General features: G+C 48.7%; 1 protein-coding gene across 3 annotated transcripts in view; it reads right to left on the reverse strand.

Moving 5' to 3' along the window:
* LOC141156680 (complement factor H-related protein 1-like) overlaps nucleotides 1-27,924 on the reverse strand; it is a 494,422-nt gene that overhangs the window by 124,214 nt on the left and 342,284 nt on the right. For 2 of the 3 annotated variants that reach the window (XM_073642923.1, XM_073642920.1), the window contains one exon: nucleotides 12,572-12,751. In XM_073642923.1, the coding sequence (XP_073499024.1) occupies nucleotides 12,572-12,751 (180 nt within the window). The remainder of the gene's footprint in view (nucleotides 1-12,571; nucleotides 12,752-27,924) is intronic. The other variant, XM_073642922.1, reaches the window with a different exon arrangement.

The following is a 27,924-nucleotide window of genomic DNA, read 5'->3' on the forward strand; positions in this document are numbered from 1 at the left end:
ACATTTCTAGTGCAAGCAGTCGAGAAATTTGGCAGTTTAGTATTGTGGCCTGTGGGTGGGTGGCAACTGAACGCTGTGCTAGAACAAGGACGTGGCTGCTGACAGTAATGGTTGCAAGGTGCAGAGTGGGAGGCTTCTTTGCCTGCATCATGGACAGAGGCTTGGCATGCATGTACAACAGCAGAAGAGGCAGTGTTATCACCCTGAGACACTGTTTCTGGATCCTGGTGTTCGGCCCAACTAGTCGGCTGCTTTGCTGTCATGTATCTGAGCATGCTGGTTGCAGGCTGGTAGTTTTGCTGCCCATGCTGATGCTGGCAAGACAGATGTTGCAAATGGCCTTTTTTGGGTTAATTGGACACTCTTTCAAAAAGAGCCAGATTCTGGAAGACCTAGCAATTGTACTGGCAAATTCGCTTGTATTGGTATTTTGGGGGAACAGTTGCCTGCCTTGTGTCTGTGGCCACTCCACTGCTTCTTCTGGCCTGTTGTGGTGCTGCGCCTCCCTCTCACTCTCTGCTGCTGTCCTCACTATGAATGTCACCTTGCCAGGTTGAGTTAGTGACTTCATTGTCCACCGCCTCGTCTTCCACATACGCACCCTGGGCCTCCTCCTGACTTGCTGGCAATTGTGTCTCATTGTCATCATTCACCTCTTGTGACAGTAATTGCACTTTCCCACCGTCGCCTTCGTGTGACCGTGACTGCTCCAATATTTGGGCATCGCTACATGCGATCCTCTCCACTGAGCGAGAGGGCAGAATCTATAAATGGAAATGTGAACAGCTCTTCATAGTGTCCAAGTGTGGGATCACGTGTCTCCGAGCACTCGGCATGATGGGAGGAAGGAGGATCAGGGTGAAGAATTTGTTGTCCAGACTCACGGCTACCGAGACTGGACCATGTGGAAGACAGGGTGGTTGTGGCAAACTGACTGGAAGCAATATCTGCTATCCAGCCAACAAGCTTTTCACACTGCTTTGGCTTCAACAGTGGTGTTCCACGGCCCCCTGGAAACAGGAAGGTAGGTTAACATGATGTGGGTGATTGTTGTGCTCCCTAAGCAGGCACACGCATCTTGCTTATGGCCTCGGCCTCTGCGGGCACCATCAGCATCACATCCACTTCCCCGTTCCTTGCCACGTGCCTTGCCCATTTTAAATGGACTATAATATTTTGCAGCTTGCAAGAAAAAAAATCAGGATTAATACCACAGTATTTTGTAACGTCTCATGACTAGTGTTGAGCGAACATGCTCGACACTGCTCGGTACTCGCCCGAGCATCACGCTACTCGGGATGTTCAGCCAGCACCGAACATTTCCGGGTTACTCGGGCGGGAGCTCGGGTCTCCGCCCTGCATATTTGGCGCTCTTTACAGAGCCAATGAACATGCAGGGATTGCCAGCCAGTCACTGTAATGCTGCAGCCATGTTGTTTGTGGGCATTACCGTGATTGGCTGGCCGCACAGCGTCACCTTGAGTATTTAAAACGGGGCGCCGCCATCTTGGACACAGTCGCTCCGGATTAGACAGTGTAGGGACAGCGCTGCTGATTTAGGGAGAGATATAAACTGCGAAATAGTTAGCGTAGGGTCTGTAAAGGCTGCCAGAACAAACAAACAGTCCTTTTCAGGACTAATATCCATCCCAGATACCAGGCAGGCAGGCTGTATAGGAGACACAGTGGTTATACCAGCAAACGCTGCATTACAGTCCTGTGTGCTCCTGTTGCTGAAATTGCTGGACTTAGCACCAGGTGTCGGGGGCCAGGAAAAATCCTTTTTTTTTCATCTAAATCCTCCTTTTTTTTTCCTCCTTCACACTGTACAAATACCCGTCTTATTAACCTTTTGGTGTGTCCCCCCCAAAAAAAAAGCGTGTCTCTGATTTTTCAGACACAAATATAACTGTTGAAAATAGTCTGGTGTAGGCTAGAGAAACAGAAGTGTTGTTTTGCACTTCCACGGTTCAAACCTCTGTATTATCCATTTTGGGCCATTTGTATCTAAAAAAAAAAACAGTTTGAGTGTGTCGCTCACTGTTCAGCCGCAAATATCTCTATTTAAAAAAGTGTGGTATACCCCATTAAACAATAACTGTGGTTTTGCCACCCCACGGTAAAAAATCTCTATTATTCAGCTTTTGGTAGTTTTTTCCGTAAAGAAAAACAGTAGTGTCTCCTGACTGTTGTGACACAAAAATATATCTGTTGAAAATAGTCTTGTGTAGGCCCGACATCCCAGTGTGGTTTCGCAGTTCCACGGGTCAAATTGCTGTACTATCCAGTTTTGGGCCTTTGGTATCTAAAAAAAAAGCAGTTTGAGTGTGTCGCTCACTGTTCAGCCGCAAATATCTCTATTTAAAAAAGTGTGGTATACCCCAGTAAACAATAACTGTGGTTTTGCCATCCCACGGTAAAAAAATCTCTATTATTCAGCTTTTGGTAGTTTTTTCCATAAAGAAAAACAGTAGTGTCTCCTGACTGTTGTGACACAAAAATATATCTGTTGAAAATAGTCTTGTGTAGGCCCGACATCCCAGTGTGGTTTCGCAGTTCCACGGGTCAAATCGCTGTACTATCCAGTTTTGGGCCTTTGGTATCTAAAAAAAAGCAGTTTGAGTGTGTCGCTCACTGTTCAGCCGCAAATATCTCTATTTAAAAAAGTGTGGTATACCCTAGTAAACAATAACTGTGGTTTTCCTCTTCCACGGTTCTAATCTACTCTTTATTACCCTTTTTCCATTGATAGTGCAAGTGTAAGCTATTTTACTTCATTTACAATGGGCAAGGCGAGTGGCAAGGGACGTGGAAGTGGACATTCTGGTGATGGTTCATGCAGAGGACGGGGTCGTGGCCAAGGTGAAACTGTGCCACAACCAACAGCCACATCTTATCGCTCCCACTTCTTGACCGAATTACAAGGGAAGCACAGAACAACACCAGTATTGAGAACTGATCAGTGTGAACAGGTTATTAATTGGATAGCAGATAATACTTCCAGTTACCTGGGCACCACCACCTCCGGTCTGTCTTCCACACGGTCAACTCTTAGTAGCCGTGAGTCTCGACCGCATACTCCTCCTCACCCTGATGCCCCTTCCTCCCACCATGTCGAGTGTAGTGTCGTCAGACAGCAAGTGATCCCACACTTGGACACTCTGAAGAGCTGTTCACTGGTCCATTTCCATATTTGGGCCCCTCGCCTGATACGCTTGAAGTGGTGGAAGAGGAGATCCCATGTTGCGATGCCCAAATATTTGAAAAGCCAGGCCACAGGAAGTCGACGTTGGCAATCTGTCACAAGAGGTGGACGATGACGAGACACAATTGCCAGGAAGTGAGGAGGAGGATCGTGGTGCGCAAGTGGAAGAGGAGGAGGTGGTGGATGATCTAGTAACTGACCCAACGTGGAAGGAGGACATGCAGAGTGAGGCCAGCAGCACACAGGGGGAGGGAGGCAGAGTACCCCAACTGGCAGGAAGAAGCAGTGTGGTGGCCGCAGACAGAAGGCAGGCAACCGTTCCCTGTAACACCAACACGAGGGACGTTGCCAGTACAACCTGTAGGTCTTCCAGAGTCTGGAATTTTTTTAAAGACTCTGCTGATAAACCCAAAAAGGCCATATGTTCCAACTACCATGCCAGCATCAGCAGGGGTGACAAAACTACCAGCCTGACCACCACAAGCATGATCAGGCACATGGCAGCAAAGCACCCGACTTTGTGGGGCGAAACCCAGGGTTCACGACCAGTGTCAGCGGGTGTCACCACTGCTTCTTCCACTGTTGTGCGTGCAATAGAACCCCCTGTTGTGTGTGCAAGGCAATCCCCTGTCCATACTGCATGTAAAGATGCCCCCTCCTCTCAGTCTTCACTTGTTACGGCAGTTTCTCAAGAAACAGCATCAACGACCACGTCCACATCCCACCGCAGCGTTCAATTGGCCATATCCCAGACCTTTGAACGAAAGCGGAAATTCGCAGCTAACGCCCCACAGGCCACAGTCCTAAATTCGCACATTTCACGACTGCTTGCATTGGAAATGCTGCCTTTTAGGCTGGTGGAGACGGAATCCTTCCACAATCTTATGGCGGTGGCCGTCCCTCGGTACTCGGTCCCCAGCCGACACTATTTTGCCCGGTGTGCCATCCCCGCACTACACAAGCACGTGTCCCAAAGCATCTGCCGTGCCCTCAACAACGCAGTTACTGGGAGAGTCCACCTGACAACGGACACGTGGACAAGTGCTTGTGGCCAGGGACGGTACATCTCTCTGACGGCACACTGGGTAAACATAGTGGAAGCCGGGACCCAGTCGGACCTTGGGACGGAACACATCCTCCCCACACCGAGGATTGCGGGCCCTATGTCAGTCAGAGTTGCCCCCACAGTGTACAGCTCCTGCGAATCCTCCTCCTCCTCCTCATGTTCAGCCTCCATCTCAGATATCACCACATCAGTTACAAGCTGGAAGCATTGCAGTACTGCCTCCGCCAAGCGGCAACAGGCTGTGCTGAAACTCATAAGCTTAGGTGATAAACCTCACACTGCTTGTGAGTTGTGGACAGCTGTGAAAGAGCAGGCAGATCTGTGGCTGAGACCGCTGAACCTACATCCCGGCATGGTCGTGTGTGACAATGGCCGTAACCTGGTGGCGGCTCTGAGGCGAGGTGAGATCACACACGTACCATGCCTGGCTCATGTGCTTAACCTCGTGGTTCAGCGCTTTCTTAAATCGTACCCTGAGTTGCCAGATCTGCTCGTGAAAGTACGCCGCCTGTCAGCTCATTTTCGCAAGTCGGCTACAGCTTCCGCCGCCCTTGCTGTGTTGCAGCAGCGTTTGCAGCTTCCGGCACACCGACTGGTGTGTGATGTCCCCACACGTTGGAACTCTACCCTCCACATGTTGCAAAGGATTTGTGAGCAGAAGAGAGCAGTTGTGGAGTACCAGCTGCAACAAGGCCGTCGATATTCAGGTCAGACTCCACACATAAGACCTCAGGAGTGGACCTGGATGTCTGACATATGTACCATCCTGACAAACTTTGAGGAGGCCACCAAGATGGTGAGTGGCGATGACGCCATCATTAGTGTCAGCATCCCACTTGTCTGTCTTTTGCAACGCTCTCTCCAGAGAATTAAAGAGGAGGCATTGCAGCCAGAGTATGATGAGATGGATCAAGAAGCCGTAGCGGGCGATTACACACAGCCCAGCCTCATCTCATCCCAACGTGCATTGGGGGACAATGAGGGAGAGGAGGAGGAGGAGGAGGAGGAAGAACAGGAGCTTCTATCATACGTTGTAGACGGTAGTACCTGTACAAGTGTCATACCGTCGGTTCAGCGTGGGTGGCCTGAGGACAGGGGGGAGGAGGAAGAGGAGGAGGAGGAGGAGAGCATGGTCAGTCATCATCTTGGTGAGGACACGGAAATCTTGCCCGTTACCAGTCTGGCACGCATGGCTGACTTTATGTTACGCTGCCTTAACCGTGACCCTCGCGTTGTCAAAATGTTGGGTGACAGTCATTACTGGTTGGTGACACTTGTAGACCCCCGCTACAAGGAGAACTTTCACTCTCTTATTCCTGAGGTGGAGAGGTCTACAAAAATGGGGCAATACCAGAAGGCCCTTGCTGCAGAACTCTTAAAAAAATTCCCATCTGAACAAGCTAGCGGCAGAGGTCACAGTTCGTTGCCCAACCAAGGCGTACAGGCGAGAGAGATGCAACTCCAATCCAGCAGAGGCAAGGGAACACTGTCAACATTCTGGGACAGTTTTCTGACACCCGCCCAGCTTACAGGCCCTGAGGCGCGGGGTACTCTCACAAGTAGTGGAAAGTTTCAAAAGATGGTGAGGGAGTACCTTGCCGATCATACCAGCGTCCTCCGTGATTCCTCTGTGCCTTTTAATTATTGGGTATCCAAGCTGGACACTTGGAATGAACTCGCTCTGTACGCCTTGGAGGTCCTGGCCTGCCCTGCCGCTAGCGTGTTATCGGAGAGTGTTTTTAGTGCCGCTGGGGGAATTATAACTGATAAGCGCACTCGCCTGTCAACTGACAATGCTGACAAGCTGACCCTTATCAAAATGAACAAGGGCTGGATTGGGCCAGACTTCTCATCACCACCAAATGACAGCAGAGTAACATAAAGTCAAATCCACTGTGTTATTTCGGGAGGTGTATTCATATGCACCGCTTCACACCCACACATGGGTATACGCTTCCTCGTTTCGGCTGTTTAATCTTCTTCTCCTTATCCTCATCCTCCACCACCACTATACCACCAGGGTGCCAGCATTGCAAGTTCCTCCGTCCTTATCTTTGGCAGCTTTTGCGGGGAAAGCATAAGCAAATACCATGGGACAGCCATTCCCCAATAATGGGACTTATGTTTGTAATATGCTGTACTGCATGGCTCTTGTAAGGGGCATTGCAAGTTGCTCCGTCCTAATTTTTGGCAGCTTTTGCTGGGAAAGCATAAGCAAATACTATGGGACACCCACTCCCCAATAATGGGACTTATGCTTGTAATATGCTGTACTGCATGTGACGCGCCCCCTGGGCCGTGTGTACACGTGTGTGGGATACCGGTGCCGGGTCTCTGGGGTCTGTAGTCTCTGTGGCGGTGACCCGGTCCCGTGGCTCAGGCTGGTCAAACCAGTGGCAGTCTTTCTTAGGTTTTGAGGTTAATTGTCCGACTGCGCCACCCGTGGATTGCGGTCAGGGAGTACCACCGCTGCGAGGCAGACCGCTGAGGCTGGTGTTGTGTGCGCAGCATAGAATGGGATAACTCCCCTCGGGAGGAGTATAGCCTCAGGGCAGTGAGTGTGGATGATGGGGGTGATGGTGCACGAGCGCAGCAGGAATGACTCAGAGTCTTTGCAGTGCAGTTCAGGGTTTTTACTGATGATTATAAGGTAGACCCTCCCGGGAGTACTGGCTAGCATAAGAGGCCTGGTCAGTCTGTGAGCAAGCAGGAGTTCCCCTGGCCAGGTGGAGTTGTAGGCCTCCCCGTCTGTCTGCACTCTTCCTGGCTACCTTGCTGTAAGCGGGTAGAAGTAGCCCACGTCCCTGAGTGTACCGTGTAGTGCTCACCCGTATGGCTGGTGACTTGGGGCCTTCTGATAGCCTCCGCTCCACGACGGCGGTGCTGGTCCCTTGCTTGTGACTGAGCCTCCGGGCTTCTATGGCCAGAGGATCTGAAATCCCCTGCCGGCTGGTTTCTGCTGCTGGATATATAAGTCCTCACAGCTTCGGACTCCTGTGTCCAGTTCCTATTGTCTTCTGCCAGGGCAAGCTCTGCTCAGCTTCCAGCCCCTGGTCTTTAGCTCATAGCTCCTACAGAGCTCCTTGCTGTTACTTTCCCTTGCTCTCACTCTGACTCTGACTGTTCTCTGACTCACTCAACCCCGCCCCAGATCCAGTTTATAAGGGCAGAATTCTCCCCTCCCAGGATTGGGGCAGGAAGATGTTGCATGTTTAAGGGATCCTGACCAGGAAACCTCCCACTTGTTCTCCGACGTAATATCTCTATTACTGTGGTGACCAGACCCCTGGGGTGCCACACATGGCTCTTGTAAGGGGCATTGCAGTTCCTCATAATTTTTGGAAAGCCTTCCATTCACTGCTTAGGCCAACAGTGCATGGGAGACCCAGTTGCTATAAATGGAAAAAAAGGTTTAGTTAACGCCCTCTGACCTCCATGTCATTTCCAAGGGGCATTGGAGTGGCTCGAAATTTTTGGTAGGCGTTGCACTCACTGTATGCCCTATAACTGTGTAGCCGAACCGCTCCTTTTGTTACAGAAACATATCCTACAAGACATATCTGGTTGACTGGCCTGATATTGATGTGAATGGTCCCTGTTCCTCCTGCTTTTTCTCCTTTGCCACTACCTCATCCATCATTTATCACCTGAAGCTTTGTTTTATCGGGAGTCATAGAGCTTGGATAGTAGCAGGAAAACATCCAGCAATCCTCGGAGGAGGTAGGATATGCGCCAAAACGCTGACCACCTCAGGCCTAGCGGCTACTACATACATGCGCTTGCATTCCAAGAAAACAAAGCATATGCTAACTTCTATCATCCTCATCATGCTCCTCACCTTGGCACTCTCAACTCCCCTGATGGAGAAGCCAGGGCCCACCGGAGGAGTCTGATAGTCCGGTGGGCTCGGCCAATGCTGCCCTAAAGCACGCCAAGCTAAGAAAAGAGTGGGAAAGGTTACCGGGACAAATAGGGGTGGCTTGGGACCGAGTATGGACACCCGGCCACCCCCTGGAGGCTGGGGAGCAAGCGGGGACACCCGGCCACCAGGCGGCTGGGGACTGAGTATGGATACCAGGCCGCCGACACAGCCATGGCGTGGTGGCCAGATTCCGCCTCCACATGCCTAAAAGGCCCAATTTAAAGTGCAAGCAAGCAAGCAGGATGGTATTGCAGCCTGGGGGTGGGTGGGTGGCAGGCTGCATACTTGCGCTTGCATTGCAAGGAATGGGAGAGGTACAATTAAACACTGCCCTGGGACAAGGACTTGAATGGGGATAGTTGCAAGTCTGCAACGACAGGTGCAAGGTGGGAGGCATCTTCGCATGTACCATGAACAGGGGTTTGGCATGCACACACTACAGCGGAATAGGCTCTCCTTCCCACTAAATGCACTGGGGAGAGCACAGGTAATGTTTTGGTATACGCGCTTAATCTTATGTATAAGGCACACCAGGACAAATAGGGGCGGCTGGGGACTGAGTATGGATACCTCGCTGCCGAAGCAGCCATGAGGTAGTGGCCAGCTTCGGCCTCCTCCAAACTAAAAGGCCCCATTTCAAGTGCAAGCTAGCAGTATGGAATTGCAGTCTGGGGCTGGGTGGGTGGCAGGCTGCACACTTACACTTGCATTAAAAGAAAACGTAGCAGATGCTAACTTCTGTCATCATCATCATGCTCCTCACCTTGGCACTCTCAACTCCACCGATGGAGAAGTCAGGGCCCACCGGAGGAGTCTGGTTCTCTGGTGGGCTCGTCCAATGCTGCCTAAAGCAGGCCGGGCTAAGAAAAGTGTGTGGGGGGATGTTCCAAGGAGAAATAGGGGAGGCTGGGGACCGTTTATGGACACCCGGCTGCCCCCAGGTCGGCTGGGGACCGTGTGTGGACACCCGGCAGCGGGGCGGCTGGGGACCGAGTATGGACACCCGGCCGCCGGGCGGCTGGGGCCTGAGTATGGATTCCAGGCCGCCAACACAGCCTTGACGTGGTGGCCAGATTCCGCCTCCACATGCCTAAAAGGCCCAATTTCAAGTTCAAGCAAGCAAGCAGTATGGTATTGCAGCCTGGGGGTGGGTGGGTGGCAGGCTGCATACTTGAGCTTGTATTGCAAGGAATGGGGGAGGTACAATTGAACACTGCCCTGGGACTAGAACTTGCATGGGGATAGTTGCAAGTCTGCATATTCTGATGCGGTAAGGATCACTTATGATGGGCACACTTTTAGACAGTGACCTGGGAGTCAGAGATGCTTCCAGGGGTCTTTCCCATGCTGTTCCCTTGTCTTTTCAGCACTTTATGCATGTGTCACACAGCACATGGCCAGATAAGGTTGTAAAATGTTAAAATGACATTTCACGGTGAATGCATTTTTCATAGTTGAAAGCAATACAAAAGTGCAAAAACGCATAAAAAATGCTACTTGTGAACATAGCCGAAGGTGTGGAGGAGTATTTTTGTTTTTGGTCATTTATTTTACCTTATACACAAGTCTTTACCCTGGAAAGGATGTTCCTTAACATATTTCACAGGAAAAAAGTTTCACTTTCGTTTTTGAACGTTATATTGTGAGCCTGTAAAAGTGGCTTAATACCTCTGACCACGTTGTTGACAGCAGTGACCTGGGGGTCAGAAATGCTTCCTGGGGCGATCCCCATGCTGTCCCTATGTCATTTGAGCACTGTCACTATCGTTTTGGGCACTTGTTAGGCTTTTAAAAGACTGCCGGGGGTGCCACCGCAAAAATGCTCGAGTCTCCCATAGACTAACATTGGGCTCGTTGCTCGGGTCGAGCACCCGAGTATCACGGCGAGCTCGGCCCGAGCTTCGAGCACCCGAGCATTTTAGTGCTCGCTCAACACTACTCATGACCAATTGTTTTGCCCAGTGAGGGCATACCAATGCAATTGGTCAGCGAGCAAGTGTGAATATATATTTGACACACAAGTAGCAGACTTTAAATGCAGTATAATATTTTGCAGCTTGCAAAAATAAATCAGGATTAATACCGCAGTATTTGATCATGTCTGATGACAAATTTTTTGCCCAGTGAGGGTATACCGATTCTATTGGTCAGCGAACAAGTATGAATACATTTTTGACAAATAAAGAGCAGACTTTACATGCAGTATAATATTTTGCAGCTGGACAAAAAAACAGGATTAATACTGCAGGAATATTTGACCACCTGAGATGATGGACAAGTTTCTCTGCTTCCACAATACAGCGATGCTAGTCAAATCAACCAAATCTGGCTGTATGCTGATAACAAGCAAATGGAGCAGTAAACATTGTGTATTATATTGCTTTTCACCAAAAATTAGCAGGATTAAGAGCAAAAAAAATATTAGCAGCCCTTATATCTAGGGCTATTGATAGGAGTTCCAGCAGCAGAAAGAAAGTGCAATGGACCCTATTCTGTACTATACTAGGTCTCCACAAACTCTACCTAACTTGTGCGATCAGCAGGATTAATATTTTCTTCAGAATTGGTCCTTACAAGAACTGTTAAGAGTAGATTTCTGATAGTGGTGTGGAATCTCTGTTTGAAATAACTGCCAATTCTCTTTCTCGCTCAGCAGCAGCTCTCCATACTCTGCCTGTTTGACCGGTAGACTGGGATGAGCATAGGGTCCCGGGTCTTATATAGACCCAATGACGCTATGCAGCCAGCCAATCACTGTAATACCACAACCAACAAGGCTATGGATTCCAGTGACTGTCACACAATCCCTGCATAGTAATTGGCTGCCTAAAATGCACCCAACATGCGGGGCAGGGACTCGAGCTCCCACCCGAACATTTCAAAATTACTCGCCGAGCATTGAGCATCTTGAGCACTATGATGCTCGGGTGAGTAATGAATAGTGCCGAGTACACACAGCGGCTTTTAGCACAGTACTTTCACAAACGAGTTTGCAGAGTACACACAGGCGGAGGGGGCACAGTATACACTGCAGCTTAAAGGCACAGTGCTCCCACAGCTATGGGAGGAGGGAGAGTATGCAAATTGTCCCTTCAGAGAGAAAGAGGACTAGAACTCTTGTGCCACCTACAGGAAGTAGCAATCCTAAAAGTCAATAGTGACTCTTTAACAAGCCTTATCACATGACTTATGATATAAGCCAGAACCAGAAACTCAATTTGCAGACACTTTGTTTTGGGGTACTGCCCCTCGTCAGTGCAAAGTGTGAGTTCTGGTTTGGCTGGATGAGAGGCGTCAGACCGGTATCTAAGGGGTAACATTTCTCCTTGCGGAGAGCGACATGTAAAGCATGTCAGGTGAGGGAAGAGTACTCACAGAAGCTTAAAGGTACAGTGCTCCCATTGGCAGCGGGAGCAGAGTACGCACAGCAGCTTTTAGCACAGTACTCTCACAGACGAGTTTGCAGAGTACACACAGCAGAGCACAGGACAGTACTCCGACAGGCGTAGGGTACACAGCAGCTTAAAGGACAGTACTCCCACAGGCAGAGGGTGCAGAGTTCACACAGCAGATTAAAGTTACAGTACTCCCGAAGACGGAGGGGGCAGAGTACACACAGCGGCTTTTAGCATAGAACTCCCACTGACAGGTTTTCACAGAGTACACACAGGAAATCAAAGGACAGTACTCCCACAGGCGGAGGGAGCAGAGTACACACAGTAGCATAAAGGACAGTACTCCCAAAGGTGGAGGAGACAGAGTACACACAGTGACTTTTAGCACAGTACTTTCATAGATGGGTTTGCAGAGTACACACAATGGATCAAAGGACAGTACTCCCAAAGGCGGAGGGTTCAGAGTACACACAGCAGTTTAAAGGCACAGTGCTCCTATAGGCAGAGGGGGCTGTATTTCTGGACATGACAGATTCCCTTTAAGGATATAATTGTCATATTCTGTCCACTTTTTATGTCTAGTTAATATTGCCTCATAATAAATATGTACCAATATTATTTCCCATTTGTCCAAGGGTCAAGATCCTATCACTCCATCGCAAAATTACACTAACCTAGTTCGATGCATCTCATGAACAGCAGGAACCAGGGTTGTATAATCTCGTTGGTTGGTTGAGTAACATTTTCAGCTTTTTGCTTCAGTGATTTTAACTATACATAAAACTTTAACTAAATTAACATTTACATTGAAAATCCACATTGCTTTAGAAAGTAAATTGAAAGGGAAAAATAATTAATTAATTATGGAGTTGCACTATGATATTTATCCTTTTTATTACAATATCAAATACTAATTAGCACTTGTTAATATCACTTCCCATGAACACTATCACTACCTAAAACAAATTACTGCATGCACATACCAACACAAACAGGTGGCTTGCCCCATATTCCATCTTGACATTGGATCATTTCTTGGCCGAATGCTGCAAAGTACTGCTGACACTTGTATGTCACTGATGAACCTGAATCGTAAGTGTTGTTCACAGGTTCTGTGATTTTTCCATAGAGTATTTGTGGAGGTCTGCCACATGGTTTCATTGCTGAAAGATATGGAAAACATAAAATTTACTAGATTTAAGAAGAAAATGTAAGTAGATCTGAGGAAAACAGGCGTACAATCAAGCTGTAATTTAATAATTTTTGCCAGTCCTGGACTAAATTTTCAGGCTGTTGGTGGTCCCCTACCTCCCTCTAACCCCAAATATTTTTGTCAAGTGCTGAAAGCAGCTTGAAAATAATGAAAAAGGTGCACATTTTTGTACAAAACAGAAATATGCAAAACTAGCAGTTTTATTTCTGCTAAAAAACAATGCACATCGCCTAATAAACCTCCCTCTACGTTTTATTCATTTGCAGATCTCTGATAAGTCTAGAAGTAGACCACGGACTGAATAGATTACTGATGACTTAACTCCATAAAGGGAATTCTTCAGTCCACAGATCAAGGATCATCACAGCACAGTGACATATTTATGTACAAGACATACGGTAATTACTGCTAATATAATCTATAATAATCCACTGGATAATTATGTAAGAAAAGATATAGCACAATTAACGCATCTCTAAATTCATTTTTAGCTTTTCCACAGGCTTCATAAAGTGTATATCTAAGCCAAACACTATGGAGACTTGAACTCAAGCAGCATTTATCTGTTGAGCCAATGTCCTGCACTTTTGGTAGAAACGTGTTTCTTTTGATACACTGTAGCTTTATGCTATATAACATGAAACATTGGTGAATTATCCAGTGTAATGCTGGATTAATTGGGATGATTTAATTAATAAGAAATCATCCATACAGTAAGGAAAATAAGTATTTGATACATTGCCCATATTGCAAGTTTTCCCACCTCCAAAGAATGGAGAGTGAAAATGCATGGAGTAAATGAAAACCTATATAAGTATGTGAACTCCTCTGCGGTAAATGCCCTGCCCATTGATCCCTAGGACCAAACTTGAAAATAAGAAGGCATAGTATAAGCACATTAATGCAAAGTAGAAGTGCTGCAAAGAGAGAACAACCACAAAATGCTTGTGGATAAATGAAAAGATCATAAAGAAAACCTGGGTGTTGAGGCAGGGGAAGGGGGAAGACCCCACGCGTATCGCTACTAGAAACGTAGCTTTCTCAGGGGCAGGAAAGAAAACACCTGTTATGTGCTCCCCCATCCTGTTATGTGCTCCGCCATCCTGTTATGTGCTGCTCCCATCCTGTTATGTGCTGCTCCCATCCTGTTATGTGCTCCCCCCATCCTGCTATGTGCTGCCCCCATCCTGTGCCCCAATCCTGTGCCCCTATCCTGTTATGTGCTCCCTATCCTGCTCCCCCATCCTGTTATGTGCTCCCCCCATCCTACTATGTGCTGCCCCCATCCTGTGCCAAATCCTGTGCCCCTATCCTGTTATGTGCTCCCTATCCTGCTCCCCCATCCTGTTATGTGATGCCCCCATCCTATTATGTGCTCCCCCATCCTGTTATGTGCTCCCCTCATCCTGTTATGTGCTCCCCTCATCCTGTTATGTGCTGCCCCCATCCTGTTATGTGCTGCCCCCATCCTGTTATGTGCTGCCCCATCCTGTGCCTCCATCCTGTTATGTGCTGCCCCCATCCTGTTATGTGCAGCCCTCATCCCGCTCACCCATCCTGTTATGTGCTGCCCCCATCCTGTGCCCCCATCCTGTTATGTGCTGCCCCCATCCTGTTATGTGCTGTCCCCATCCTGTGCCCCCATCCTGTTATGTGCTCCCCCATCCTGTTATGTGCTGCCCCCATCCTGTTATGTGCTGTCCCCATCCTGTTATGTGCTCCCCCCATCCTGTTATGTGCGCCCCATCCTGTGCCCCCATCCTGTTATGTGCTGCCCCCATCCTGTTATGTGCTCCCCCATCCTGTTATGTGCTGACCCCATCCTGTGCCCCCATCATGTTATATGCTGCCCCCATCCTGTTATGTGCTGTCCCCATCCTGTGCCCCCATCCTATTATGTGCTCCCCCATCCTGTTATGTGCTGCGCCCATCCTGTTATGTGCTGCCCCCATCCGGTTATGTACTCCCCCATCCTGTTATGTGCTGCCCCCATCTTGTTATGTGCTGCCCCCATCCGGTTATGTGCTGCCCCCATCCTGTGCCTCCATCCTGTTATGTAATGCCCCATCCCGCTCCCCCATCCTGTTATGTGCTGCCCCCATCCTGCTCCCCCATCCTGTTATGTGCTGCCCCCATCCTGTGCCCCCATCCTGTTATGTTCTGCCCCCATCCTGTTATGTGCTGTCCCCATCCTGTGCCCCCATCCTGTTATGTGCTCCCCCATCCTGTTATGTGCTGCCCCCATCCCGCTCCCCCATCCTGTTATGTGCTGCCCCCATCCTGTGCCCCCATCCTGTTATGTTCTGCCCCCATCCTGTTATGTGCTGTCCCCATCCTGTGCCCCCATTCGGTTATGTGCTCCCCCATCCTGTTATGTGCTGCCCCCATCCTGTTATGTGCTGCCCCCATCCTGTTATGTGCTCCCCCCATCCTGTTATGTGCACCCCCATCCTGTGCCCCCATCCTGTTATGTGCTGCCCCCATCCTGTTATGTGCTCCCCCCATCCTGTTATGTGCGCCCCCATCCTGTGCCCGCATCCTGTTATATGCTGCCCCCATCCTGTTATGTGCTGTCCCCATCCTGTGCCCCCATCCTATTATGTGCTCCCCCATCCTGTTATGTGCTGTGCCCATCCTGTTATGTGCTGCCCCCATCCGGTTATGTACTCCCCCATCCTGTTATGTGCTGCCCCCATCCTGTTATGTGCTGCCCCCATCCGGTTATGTGCTGCCCCCATCCGGTTATGTGCTGCCCCCATCCTGTGCCTCCATCCTGTTATGTAATGCCCCCATCCTGCTCCCCCATCCTGTTATGTGCTGCCCCCATCCCGCTCCCCCATCCTGTTATGTGCTGCCCCCATCCTGTGCCCCCATCCTGTTATGTTCTGCCCCCATCCTGTTATGTGCTGTCCCCATCCTGTGCCCCCATCCTGTTATGTGCTCCCCCATCCTGTTATGTGCTGCCCCCATCCCGCTCCCCCATCCTGTTATGTGCTGCCCCCATCCTGTGCCCCCATCCTGTTATGTTCTGCCCCCATCCTGTTATGTGCTGTCCCCATCCTGTGCCCCCATCCTGTTATGTGCTCCCCCATCCTGTTATGTGCTGCCCCCATCCTGTTATGTGCTCCCCCCATCCTGTTATGTGCGCCCCCATCCTGTGCCCCCATCCTGTTATGTGCTGCCCCCATCCTGTTATGTGCTCCCCCATCCTGTTATGTGCTGGCGCCATCCTGTGCCCCCATCCTGTTATATGCTGCCCCCATCCTGTTATGTGCTGTCCCCATCCTGTGCCCCCATCCTATTATGTGCTCCCCCATCCTGTTATGTGCTGCGCCCATCCTGTTATGTGCTGCCCCCATCCGGTTATGTACTCCCCCATCCTGTTATGTGCTGCCCCCATCTTGTTATGTGCTGCCCCCATCCGGTTATGTGCTGCCCCCATCCTGTGCCTCCATCCTGTTATGTAATGCCCCATCCCGCTCCCCCATCCTGTTATGTGCTGCCCCCATCCTGCTCCCCCATCCTGTTATGTGCTGCCCCCATCCTGTGCCCCCATCCTGTTATGTTCTGCCCCCATCCTGTTATGTGCTGTCCCCATCCTGTGCCCCCATCCTGTTATGTGCTCCCCCATCCTGTTATGTGCTGCCCCCATCCCGCTCCCCCATCCTGTTATGTGCTGCCCCCATCCTGTGCCCCCATCCTGTTATGTTCTGCCCCCATCCTGTTATGTGCTGTCCCCATCCTGTGCCCCCATTCGGTTATGTGCTCCCCCATCCTGTTATGTGCTGCCCCCATCCTGTTATGTGCTGCCCCCATCCTGTTATGTGCTCCCCCCATCCTGTTATGTGCGCCCCCATCCTGTGCCCCCATCCTGTTATGTGCTGCCCCCATCCTGTTATGTGCTCCCCCCATCCTGTTATGTGCGCCCCCATCCTGTGCCCGCATCCTGTTATATGCTGCCCCCATCCTGTTATGTGCTGTCCCCATCCTGTGCCCCCATCCTATTATGTGCTCCCCCATCCTGTTATGTGCTGTGCCCATCCTGTTATGTGCTGCCCCCATCCGGTTATGTACTCCCCCATCCTGTTATGTGCTGCCCCCATCCTGTTATGTGCTGCCCCCATCCGGTTATGTGCTGCCCCCATCCGGTTATGTGCTGCCCCCATCCTGTGCCTCCATCCTGTTATGTAATGCCCCCATCCTGCTCCCCCATCCTGTTATGTGCTGCCCCCATCCCGCTCCCCCATCCTGTTATGTGCTGCCCCCATCCTGTGCCCCCATCCTGTTATGTTCTGCCCCCATCCTGTTATGTGCTGTCCCCATCCTGTGCCCCCATCCTGTTATGTGCTCCCCCATCCTGTTATGTGCTGCCCCCATCCCGCTCCCCCATCCTGTTATGTGCTGCCCCCATCCTGTGCCCCCATCCTGTTATGTTCTGCCCCCATCCTGTTATGTGCTGTCCCCATCCTGTGCCCCCATCCTGTTATGTGCTCCCCCATCCTGTTATGTGCTGCCCCCATCCTGTTATGTGCTGCCCGCATCCTGTTATGTGCTCCCCCATCCTGTTATGTGCGCCCCCATCCTGTGCCCGCATCCTGTTATATGCTGCCCCCATCCTGTTATGTGCTGTCCCCATCCTGTGCCCCCATCCTATTATGTGCTCCCCCATCCTGTTATGTGCTGTGCCCATCCTGTTATGTGCTGCCCCCATCCGGTTATGTACTCCACCATCCTGTTATGTGCTGCCCCCATCTTGTTATGTGCTGCCCCCATCCGGTTATGTGCTGCCCCCATCCGGTTATGTGCTGCCCCCATCCTGTGCCTCCATCCTGTTATGTAATGCCCCCATCCCGCTCCCCCATCCTGTTATGTGCTGCCCCCATCCCGCTCCCCCATCCTGTTATGTGCTGCCCCCATCCTGTGCCCCCATCCTGTTATGTTCTGCCCCCATCCTGTTATGTGCTGTCCCCATCCTGTGCCCCCATCCTGTTATGTGCTCCCCCATCCTGTTATGTGCTGCCCCCATCCCGCTCCCCCATCCTGTTATGTGCTGCCCCCATCCTGTGCCCCCATCCTGTTATGTTCTGCCCCCATCCTGTTATGTGCTGTCCCCATCCTGTGCCCCCATCCTGTTATGTGCTCCCCCATCCTGTTATGTGCTGCCCCCATCCTGTTATGTGCTCCCCCCATCCTGTTATGTGCTCCCCCCATCCTGTTATGTGCGCCCCCATCCTGTTATGTGCTGCCCCCATCCTGTTATGTGCTCCCCCCATCCTGTTATGTGCGCCCCCATCCTGTGCCCGCATCCTGTTATATGCTGCCCCCATCCTGTTATGTGCGCCCCCATCCTGTGCCCCCATCCTGTTATGTGCTGCCCCCATCCTGTTATGTGCTCCCCCCATACTGTTATGTGCTGCCCCCATCCTGTTATGTGCTGCCCCCATCCTGGTATTTGTGCTGCCCCCATCCTGTTATGTGCTGCCCCCATTTTAAAATGCCGATATTAAATCCTGTTTAAATAAATGCATGGAGTAAATGAAAACCTATATAAGTATGTGAACTCCTCTGCGGTAAATGCCCTGCCAGTTGATCCATAGGACCAAGCTTGAAAATAAGGAGGCATAGTATAAGCACATTAATGCAAAGTAGAAGTGCTGCATAGAGAGAACAACCACAAAATGCTTGTGGATAAATGAAAAAATCATAAAGACAACCTGGGTGTTGAGGCAGGTAAATGGGGAATGCTGAAAGCCCCCACGCGTATCGCTACTAGAAACTTAGCTTTCTCAGGGGCAGTAAAAGAAAACACCTGTTATGTGCTCCCCCATCCTGTTATGTGCTTCCCCATCCTGTTATGTGCTCCCCCCATCCTGTTATGTGCTGCCCCCATCCTGTGCCCTGATCCTGTGCACCCATCCTGTTATGTGCTCCCTTTCCTGCTCCCCCATCCTGTTATGTGCTGCCCCATCCTATTATGTGCTCCCCCATCCTGTTATGTGCTTCCCTCATACTGTTATGAGCTCCCCTTATCCTGTTATGTGCTGCCCCCATCCTGTTATGTGCTGCCCCCTTGCTGGTGTATGCCTCCCCATCCTGGTATATGCACCTCCATCCTGATATGTTCTGCCGCGATCCTGCACCCCCATCCTGTTATGTGCCGCCCCATCCTATGTGCTCCCCCATCCCGCTCCCCCATCCTGTTATGTGCGCCCCCATCCTGTTATGTGCTGCCCCCATCCTGCTCCCCATTCTATGCCCCCATCCTGCACCCCCATCCTGTTATGTGCTGCTCCCATCCCGCTCCCCCATTCTTTTATGTGCTGCCACCATCCTGCGCCCCACTCTGGTATTCGCGCCTCATCCTGCGCCTCCATCCTGTTATATGCGCTCCCATCCTGTTATTTGCTGCCCCCATCCTGTGCCCCCATCCTGTTATTTGCTCCCCCATCCTGTTACGTGCTTCCCCCACCCTGCTCCCCTATCCTGTCATTTGCTGCCCCCATCCTGTTATGTGCTGCCCCCATCCTGTTATGTGCTGACCCCATCCTGGTATTTGTGCTGCCTCCATCCTGTTATGTGCTGCCCCCATCCTGTTTTGTGCTGCCCTCATCCTGGTATTTGTGCCCCCATCCTGGTCCCCCATCCTGGTATTTGTGCTCCCCCATCCTGGCCCCCCATCTTTGTAATTGTGCCCTCATCCTGGTATTTGTGCTGCCCCCATCTTGTTTTGTGCTGCCCCCAAGCTGTTTTGTGCTGCCCCCATCCTGTGCTCTATCCTGTTTTCTGCTGCCTCATCCTTTGCCCCCATCCTGCACTCCCATCCTGTTATGTGCTGCCCCCATCCTGCTGCCCTATCCTGTTATGTGCTGCCCCCATCATGTTCCCCCATCCTGTTATGTGCTGCCCCCATCCTGTTTTGTGCTGCCCTCATCCTGGTATTTGTGCCCCCATCCTGGTCCCCCATCCTGGTATTTGTGCTCCCCCATCCTGGCCCCCCATCTTTGTAATTGTGCCCCCATCCTGGTATTTGTGCTGCCCCCATCTTGTTTTGTGCTACCCCCAAGCTGTTTTGTGCTGCCCCCATCCTGTGCTCTATCCTGTTTTCTGCTGCCTCATCCTGCGCCCCCATCCTGCACTCCCATCCTGTTATGTGCTGCCCCCATCCTGCTGCCCTATCCTGTTATGTGCTGCCCCCATCATGTTCCCCCATCCTGTTATGTGCGCCCCCATCCTGTGCCCCCATCCTGTTATGTGCTGCCCCCATCCTGTTATGTGCGCCCCCATCCTGTGCCCCCATCCTGTTATGTGCTGCCCCCATCCTGTTATGTGCTCCCCCCATCCTGTTATGTGCTGCCCCCATCCTGTTATGTGCTGCCCCCATCCTGGTATTTGTGCTGCCTCCATCCTGTTATGTGCTGCCCCCATTTTGAAATGCCGATATTAAATCCTGTTTAAATAAATGCATGAAAATGCATGGAGTAAATGAAAACCTATATAAGTATGTGAACTCCTCTGCGGTAAATGCCCTGCCAGTTGATCCATAGGACCAAGCTTGAAAATAAGGAGGCATACTATAAGCACATTAATGCAAAGTAGAAGTGCTGCATAGAGAGAACAACCACAAAATGCTTGTGGATAAATGAAAAAATCATAAAGACAACATGGGTGTTGAGGCAGGTAAAGGGGGGATGCTGAAAGACCCCACGCGTATCGCTACTAGAAACTTAGCTTTCTCAGGGGCAGTAAAAGAAAACACCTGTTATGTGCTCCTTCATCCTGTTATGTGCTTCCCCATACTGTTATGTGCTCCCCCCATCCTGTTATGTGCTGCCCCCATCCTGTGCCCTGATCCTGTGCACCCATCCTGTTATGTGCTCCCTATCCTGCTCCCCCATCCTGTTATGTGCTGCCCCATCCTATTATGTGCTCCCCCATCCTGTTATGTGCTCCCCTCATCCTGTTATGAGCTCCCCTTATCCTGTTATGTGCTGCCCCCATCCTGTTATGTGCTGCCCCCATGCTGGTGTATGCCTCCCCATCCTGGTATATGCACCTCCATCCTGATATGTTTTGCCGCGATCCTGCACCCCCATCCTGTTATGTGCTGCCCCATCCTATGTGCTCCCCCATCCCGCTCCCCCATCCTGTTATGTGCACCCCCATCCTGTTATGTGCTGCCCCCATCCTGCTCCCCATTCTATGCCCCCATCCTGCACCCCCATCCTATTATGTGCTGCTCCCATCCCGCTCCCCCATTCTTTCATGTGCTGCCACCATCCTGCGCCCCACTCTGTTATTCGCGCCCCATCCTGCGCCTCCATCCTGTTATATGCGCTCCCATCCTGTTATTTGCTGCCCCCATCCTGTGCCCCCATCCTGTTATTTGCTCCCCCATCCTGTTACGTGCTTCCCCCACCCTGCTCCCCTATCCTGTCATTTGCTGCCCCCATCCTGTTATGTGCTGCCCCCATCCTGGTATTTGTGCTGCCTCCATCCTGTTATGTGCTGCCCCCATCCTGTTTTGTGCTGCCCTCATCCTGGTATTTGTGCCCCCATCCTGGTCCCCCATCCTGGTATTTGTGCTCCCCTATCCTGGCCCCCCATCTTTGTAATTGTGCCCCCATCCTGGTATTTGTGCTGCCCCCATCTTGTTTTGTGCTGCCCCCAAGCTGTTTTGTGCTGCCCCCATCCTGTGCTCTATCCTGTTTTCTGCTGCCTCATCCTGCGCCCCCATCCTGCACTCCCATCCTGTTATGTGCTGCCCCCATCCTGCTGCCCTATCCTGTTATGTGCTGCCCCCATCATGTTCCCCCATCCTGTTATGTGCTGCCCTCATCCTGTCCCCCATCCTGTTATGTGCTGCCCCCATTCTGCGCCCCCATCCTGTTATGTGCTGCCCCCATCTTGCTTCCGCATTATTGTATTTGTGCTTCCCCATCCTGGTACTTGTGCTGCACCTATCCATACAAAAAATAAAAAAATAAAAAAGACTCCTAATTACCTTTTTCCCCTCTCCCTTGCAGAGCATCCTTGATCTTTGCCGAGTCTAGAGGAGAAGTGTGGCACCAGAGTTTGAGCGAGATAGTGGTATGCGGTCAGCGCTTCTGCATACTGCGATCTCCTGCACCACAGTACTTCATCTTCGTCCTCCTCCCTCTGACCTATAGCGGGTGATGTTTTCTTCTGTCTCTGGCCAGACTGCGCAGGCGCATCGCGCTTGCGCAGTCTATAGAGGCTTAGGACAGACGAACACATCTACCGTTAAATTATTATAGATGTTCCACTTAATTGTGGAATCAGGAGATGCAAACCTAGTCTGCAGGGCATCATAGGAAAGTGAGCACGGCCAACTGGGAACGCCAATCTCTCACTGACCACCATTGTACAATAGATGATAATCCTATATATATATATACATATATATATATATAAATATATATATATATATATATATATATATATACACATATATATATATATGCATACACACTGTATATATACAGTTGAAACCAGAAGTTGACATACACTATTTAAAAAGACACATGCGTGTTTTTCTCAATATCTGACAAGACATCAGAATCAATTTTTCCCATTTTAGGTCAATTAGGATTACTATCATTTTTAATATTTGCTAAATGCCTGAATAATGAGAGAGAATGTTTTAGGGCATTGTTATTACTTACTGCAAAGTCAAAAGTTTACATACACTAAGACATGCCTTTAAACAATTCTTGACTGCCCATATGATGATGTCATATGTTTGAAAACTTCTGATAGTTTTTTTGGCAACATCTAAGTTAATTAGAGACATACAGTACAGACCAAAAGTTTGGACACACTTTCTCATTTAAAGATTTTTCTGTATTTTCATGACTTTGAAAATTGTACATTCACACTGAAGGCATCAAAACTATGAATTAACACATGTGGAATTGTATACTTAACAAAAAAATGTGAAACAACTGAATATATGTCTTATATTCTAGGTTCTTCAAAGTAGCCACCTTTTGCTTTGATGACTGCTTTGCACACTCTTGACATTCTCTTGATGAGCTTCAAGAGGTAGTCACCGGAAATGGTTTTCACTTCACAGGTGTGCCCTTTCAGGTATAATAAGTGGGATTTCTTGCCTTATAAATGGGGTTGGGACCATCAGTTGTGTTGTGCAGAAGTCTGGTGGATACACAGCTGATAGTCCTACTGAATAGACTGTTAGAATTTGTATTATGGCAAGAAAAAAGCAGCTAAGTAAAGAAAAACGAGTAGCCATCATTACTTTAAGAAATGAAGGTCAGTGCAACACAGAGTTCTAGCAGCAGACACATCTCTTCAACAACTGTTAAGAGGAGACTGTGTGCAGCAGGCCTTCATGGTAAAATAGCTGTTAGGAAACCACTGCTAAGGACAGGCAACAAGCGGAAGAGACAAGTTTGGGCTAAAGAACACAAGGAATGGACATTAGACCAGTGGAAATCTGTGCTTTGGTCTGATGAGTCCAAATTTGAGATCTTTGGTTCCAACCACCGTGTCTTTGTGCGATGCAGAAAAGGTGAACGGATGGACTCTACATGCCTGGTTCCCACCGTGAAGCATGGAGGAGGAGGTGTGATGGTGTGGGGGTGCTTTGCTGGTGACACTGTTGGGGATTTATTCAAAATTGAAGGCATACTGAACCAGCATGGCTACCACAGCACCTTGCAGCGGCATGCTATTCCATCAGGTTTGCGTTTAGTTGGACCATCATTTATTTTTCAACAGGACAATGACCCCAAACACACCTCCAGGCTGTGTAAGATCTATTTGACCAAAAAGGAGAGTGATGGGGTGCTACGCCAGATGACCTGACCTCCACAGTCACCAGACCTGAACCCAATCGAGATGGTTTGGGGTGAGCTGGACCGCAGAGTGAAGGCAAAAAGGCCAACAAGTACTAAGCATCTCTGGGAACTCCTTCAAGATTGTTGGAAAACCATTTCCGGTGACTACCTCTTGAAGCTCATCAAGAGAATGCCAAGAGTGTGCAAAGCAGTCATCAAAGCAAAAGGTGGCTACTTTGAAGAACCTAGAATATAAGACATATTTTCAGTTGTTTCACACTTTTTTGTTAAGTATATAATTCCACATGTGTTAATTCATAGTTTTGATGCCTTCAGTGTGAATGTACAATTTTCATAGTCATGAAAATACAGAAAAATCTTTAAATGAGAAGGTGTGTCCAAACTTTTGGTCTGTACTGTACCTGTGGATATATTTTAATGCACACCTGAAACACACTGCTTCTTTGTGTAGCATCATGGGGAAGTCTAAAGAAATCAGCCAAGATATCAGGAAGATAATTGTGGACTTGCACAAGTCTGCTCATCATTGGGCACAATTTCAAGATTCCTGAAGGTGCCTCGTTCATCTGTACAAACAATTATATGCAAGTACAAACAAGATGGGAATGTCCAGCCATCATATCGCTCAGGAAGAAGACGGGTTCTGTGTCCCAATCTAGGTGACCATCTGACAAAGAGCCACTTCTAGAGACCTGCTCCCAGGTTGAATCGCGGCATTATCCTAAGGGGATCTTTTGCATGTGGTGACTGCAAAATGTACAAATTTATGACACCAGTAAGGGATGTTTTTATCAACCCAGGAAACTCTAGTAGTCACCTTCTTAGAACCTATATGAATTGCAAGACTGTTAATGTAATCTATGCAATCTTATGTCCTTGTAACAAACTCTATGTGGGACAAACGTCACAAGAACTAAAGAAACTGATACAGAAGCATGTCTTGACTATCAATCTGGCTAATACGGACCTAAGGAAGGGCAAAACTCTTAAGTCAATTGCAGTGCACTTTCTTCAGTACCATCAAGGTAGGCCCAATAATATGAGAGTAATTGGATTGGACAAACATTCCACTACCATTAGGGGGGGGGTGACTGTCGTAAGAAGTTGTTACAAATGGAATCCAGATGGATTTTCAATCTTGATACAGTGGCGCCTAGAGGCTTAAATGAAGAGCTGTTATACACAGGTTTTCTGGGCTAATCCCCTTGAGATAATTACTGGGGGCCCAATTTTTATATCAAAGATATTTAGTCTCTTCTGATTTGTTTACAGCCTCATTGATTTTGGAGATAGAACCTTCTGGATCTCCTTGGACCATATTGGATCCCGTTATTGGCATACTGGACAGAACATGAACACGACATCTGGTAGTATGGGGTGCTAATACTTTGGTTGCCATCCTAAAAATATCATCGAGCAGGTGGAATAAGGAATTGAGGAGACATCATTTTCTATTGAAAACCTCCCCGCTGTGGACAGACGCATGGGGAAATAACAGGAGAAGGACACTGCCGGAGGGCCCACCATGGATTTATTACAATCAATTGAGGAAGATGCGATGCAAATACTGTTTGTTGGAGCTTTACAAGTCCACAATGTGCAGTTCATCTGGTGAAAATTGGATCCAAACAGTACCTGTGGGGGCCTATATACCTCTTTCTTTTACTCATCTTAGGATCTGACCCATGTATATTTGGGCATTTGACCATTCTCTTTGGATTTGTTATACTTACCCAGGAGGTTAATGTGGTTAATTCTGGTACTTCCTGGAGAGTCTTCATACATTGTGTTATACGCTGTGGTAATACATAAGTATATAAGGTTGTTTTTTTTTCTTGGGCTCTCTGCAGAAATATACAGTATATATGGTGGTCCAAAAGTACAGTGGTGGCCAAAAGTATTGGCACTCCTGCAATTCTGTCAGATAATACTCAGTTTCTTCCTGAAAATGATTGCAATCACAAATTCTTTGGTATTATTATCTTCATTTAATTTGTCTTCAATGAAAAAGCACAAAAAGAATTGTCCTAAAGCCAAATTGGATACAATTCCACACCAAACCTAAAAAAGGGGGTGGACAAAAGTATTGGCACTGTTTGAAAAATCATGTGATGCTTCTCTAATTTGTGTAATTAACAGCACCTGTAACTTACCTGTGGCACCTAACAGGTGTTGGCAATAACTAAATCACACTTGCAGCCAGTTAACATGGATTAAAGTTGACTCAACCTCTGTCCTGTGTCCTTGTGTGTACCACATTGAGCATGGAGAAAAGAAAGAAGACCAAAGAACTGTCTGAGGATTTGAGAAACCAAATTGTGAGGAAGCATGAGCAATCTCAAGGCTACAAGTCCATCTCCAAAGACCTGAATGTTCCTGTGTCTTCCGTGCGCAGTGTCATCAAGAAGTTTAAAGCCCATGGCACTGTGGCTAACCTCCCTAGATGTGGGCGGAAAAGAAAACTTGACGAGAGATTTCAACGCAAGATTGTGCGGATGGTGGATAAAGAACCTCGACTAACATCCAAACAAGTTCAAGCTGCCCTGCAGTCTGAGGGTACAACAGTGTCAACCCGTACTATCCGTCGGCGTCTGAATGAAAAGGGACTGTATGGTAGGATACCCAGGAAGACCTCACTTCTTACCCTGAGACATAAAAAAGCCAGGCTGGAGTTTGCCAAAACTTACCTGAGAAAGCCTAAAACGTTTTGGAAGAATGTTCTCTGGTCAGATGAGACAAAAGTAGAGCTTTTTGGGAAAAGCATCAACATAGAGTGTACAGGAAAAAAAAAGAGGCATTCAAAGAAAAGAACACAGTCCCTGCAGTCAAACATGGCGGAGGTTCCCTGATGTTTTGGGATTGCTTTGCTGCCTCTGGCACTGGACTGCTTGACCGTGTGCATGGCATTATGAAGTCTGAAGACTACCAACAAATTTTGCAGCATAATGTAGGGCCCAGTGTGAGAAATCTGGGTCTCCCTCAGAGGTCATGGGTCTTCCAGCAGGACAATGACCCAAAACACACTTCCAAAAGCACTATAAGATGGTTTGATAGAAAGCACTGGAGACTTCTAAGGTGGTCAGCAATGAGTCCAGACCTGAATCCCATAGAATACCTGTGGAGAGATCTCAAAATGGCAGTTTGGAGAAGGCACCCTTCAAATATCAGGGACCTGGAGCAGTTTGCCAAAGAAGAATGGTCTACAATTCCATCAGAGCATTGTAAGAAACTCATTGATGGTTACCGGAAGCGGTTGTTCGCAGTTATTTTGGCTAAAGGTTGTGCAACCAAGTATTAGGCTGAGGGTGCCAATACCTTTGTCTAGCCCATTTTTGGAGCTTTGTGTGAAATGATCAATGATTTGATTTTTGCTTCATTCTCTTTTGTGTTTTTTCCTTGCAAGCAAATTAAATGAAGATAATAAGACCAAAGAATTTGTGATTGCAATCATTTTCAGGAAGAAACTGAGTATTATCTGACAGAATTGCAGGGGTGCCAATACTTTTGGCCACCACTGTAGGTGGACAGAAAGTGTAATAAGGTCATGAAGGTGGAGATTTATCAAACACTAAATTGCAGCCGCCTGTCTGGATCATCCTCCAATAAACCATGAATTAGACATGGACGATCAGCTTTCCACCCAATATATTTCAGAATTCGCATGATAGAAGCTCGTGAAATTCCCAATTCCAAAGAGGCTCTTCTGGTGGACTTTTTTGGACTCTGAACAAATGTTTCAGCGACAAGTTGTTTATTATCTTCTGTACAGACTGTTTTGGGTCGACCATTCTTTGGAGCATTAAGGATTGAGCCAGTGGCATTGAATTTGTCATGAATGCGGTAAATGGTTTGTCTCTTTGGGGCTGGAGTACCAAATGTTTCAACCCAATTTGCTCTAACGGTTTCAGCATTTTGAGATTTCCAATACTCTGTTAAAATCCATTTTCTTTGATCTGTATTTAAATGATTTGCCATTATGTGTTATCTGAAAAGAAAACAGATTTGGGGGAGATCTATCTGTGAAAACTAGATCTGTGAAACTGGCTCAGTTGCCCTTAGCAACCAATCATATTCCACCTTTCATTTTCCAAAGAGTCTGTGAGGAATGAAAAGTGGAATCTGATTGGTTGCTGAGGGCAACTGAGCCAGTTTCACTTTACACCATGTTTGATAAATCTCCCTCTTCATAACCTTATTACACTTTCTGTCCACCTACTTTTGGGCCACCCTGTATATAGGTATGATATTGTTATACTATGGGAGGTATTATGTCTTGCACGTTGTA

Source organism: Phyllobates terribilis, unplaced genomic scaffold (genome assembly GCF_046119375.1).
Source record: "Phyllobates terribilis strain yellow unplaced genomic scaffold, ASM4611937v1 Scaffold_8__6_contigs__length_399053987, whole genome shotgun sequence".
In the NCBI taxonomy this organism is placed as follows: Eukaryota; Metazoa; Chordata; class Amphibia; order Anura; family Dendrobatidae; genus Phyllobates; species Phyllobates terribilis.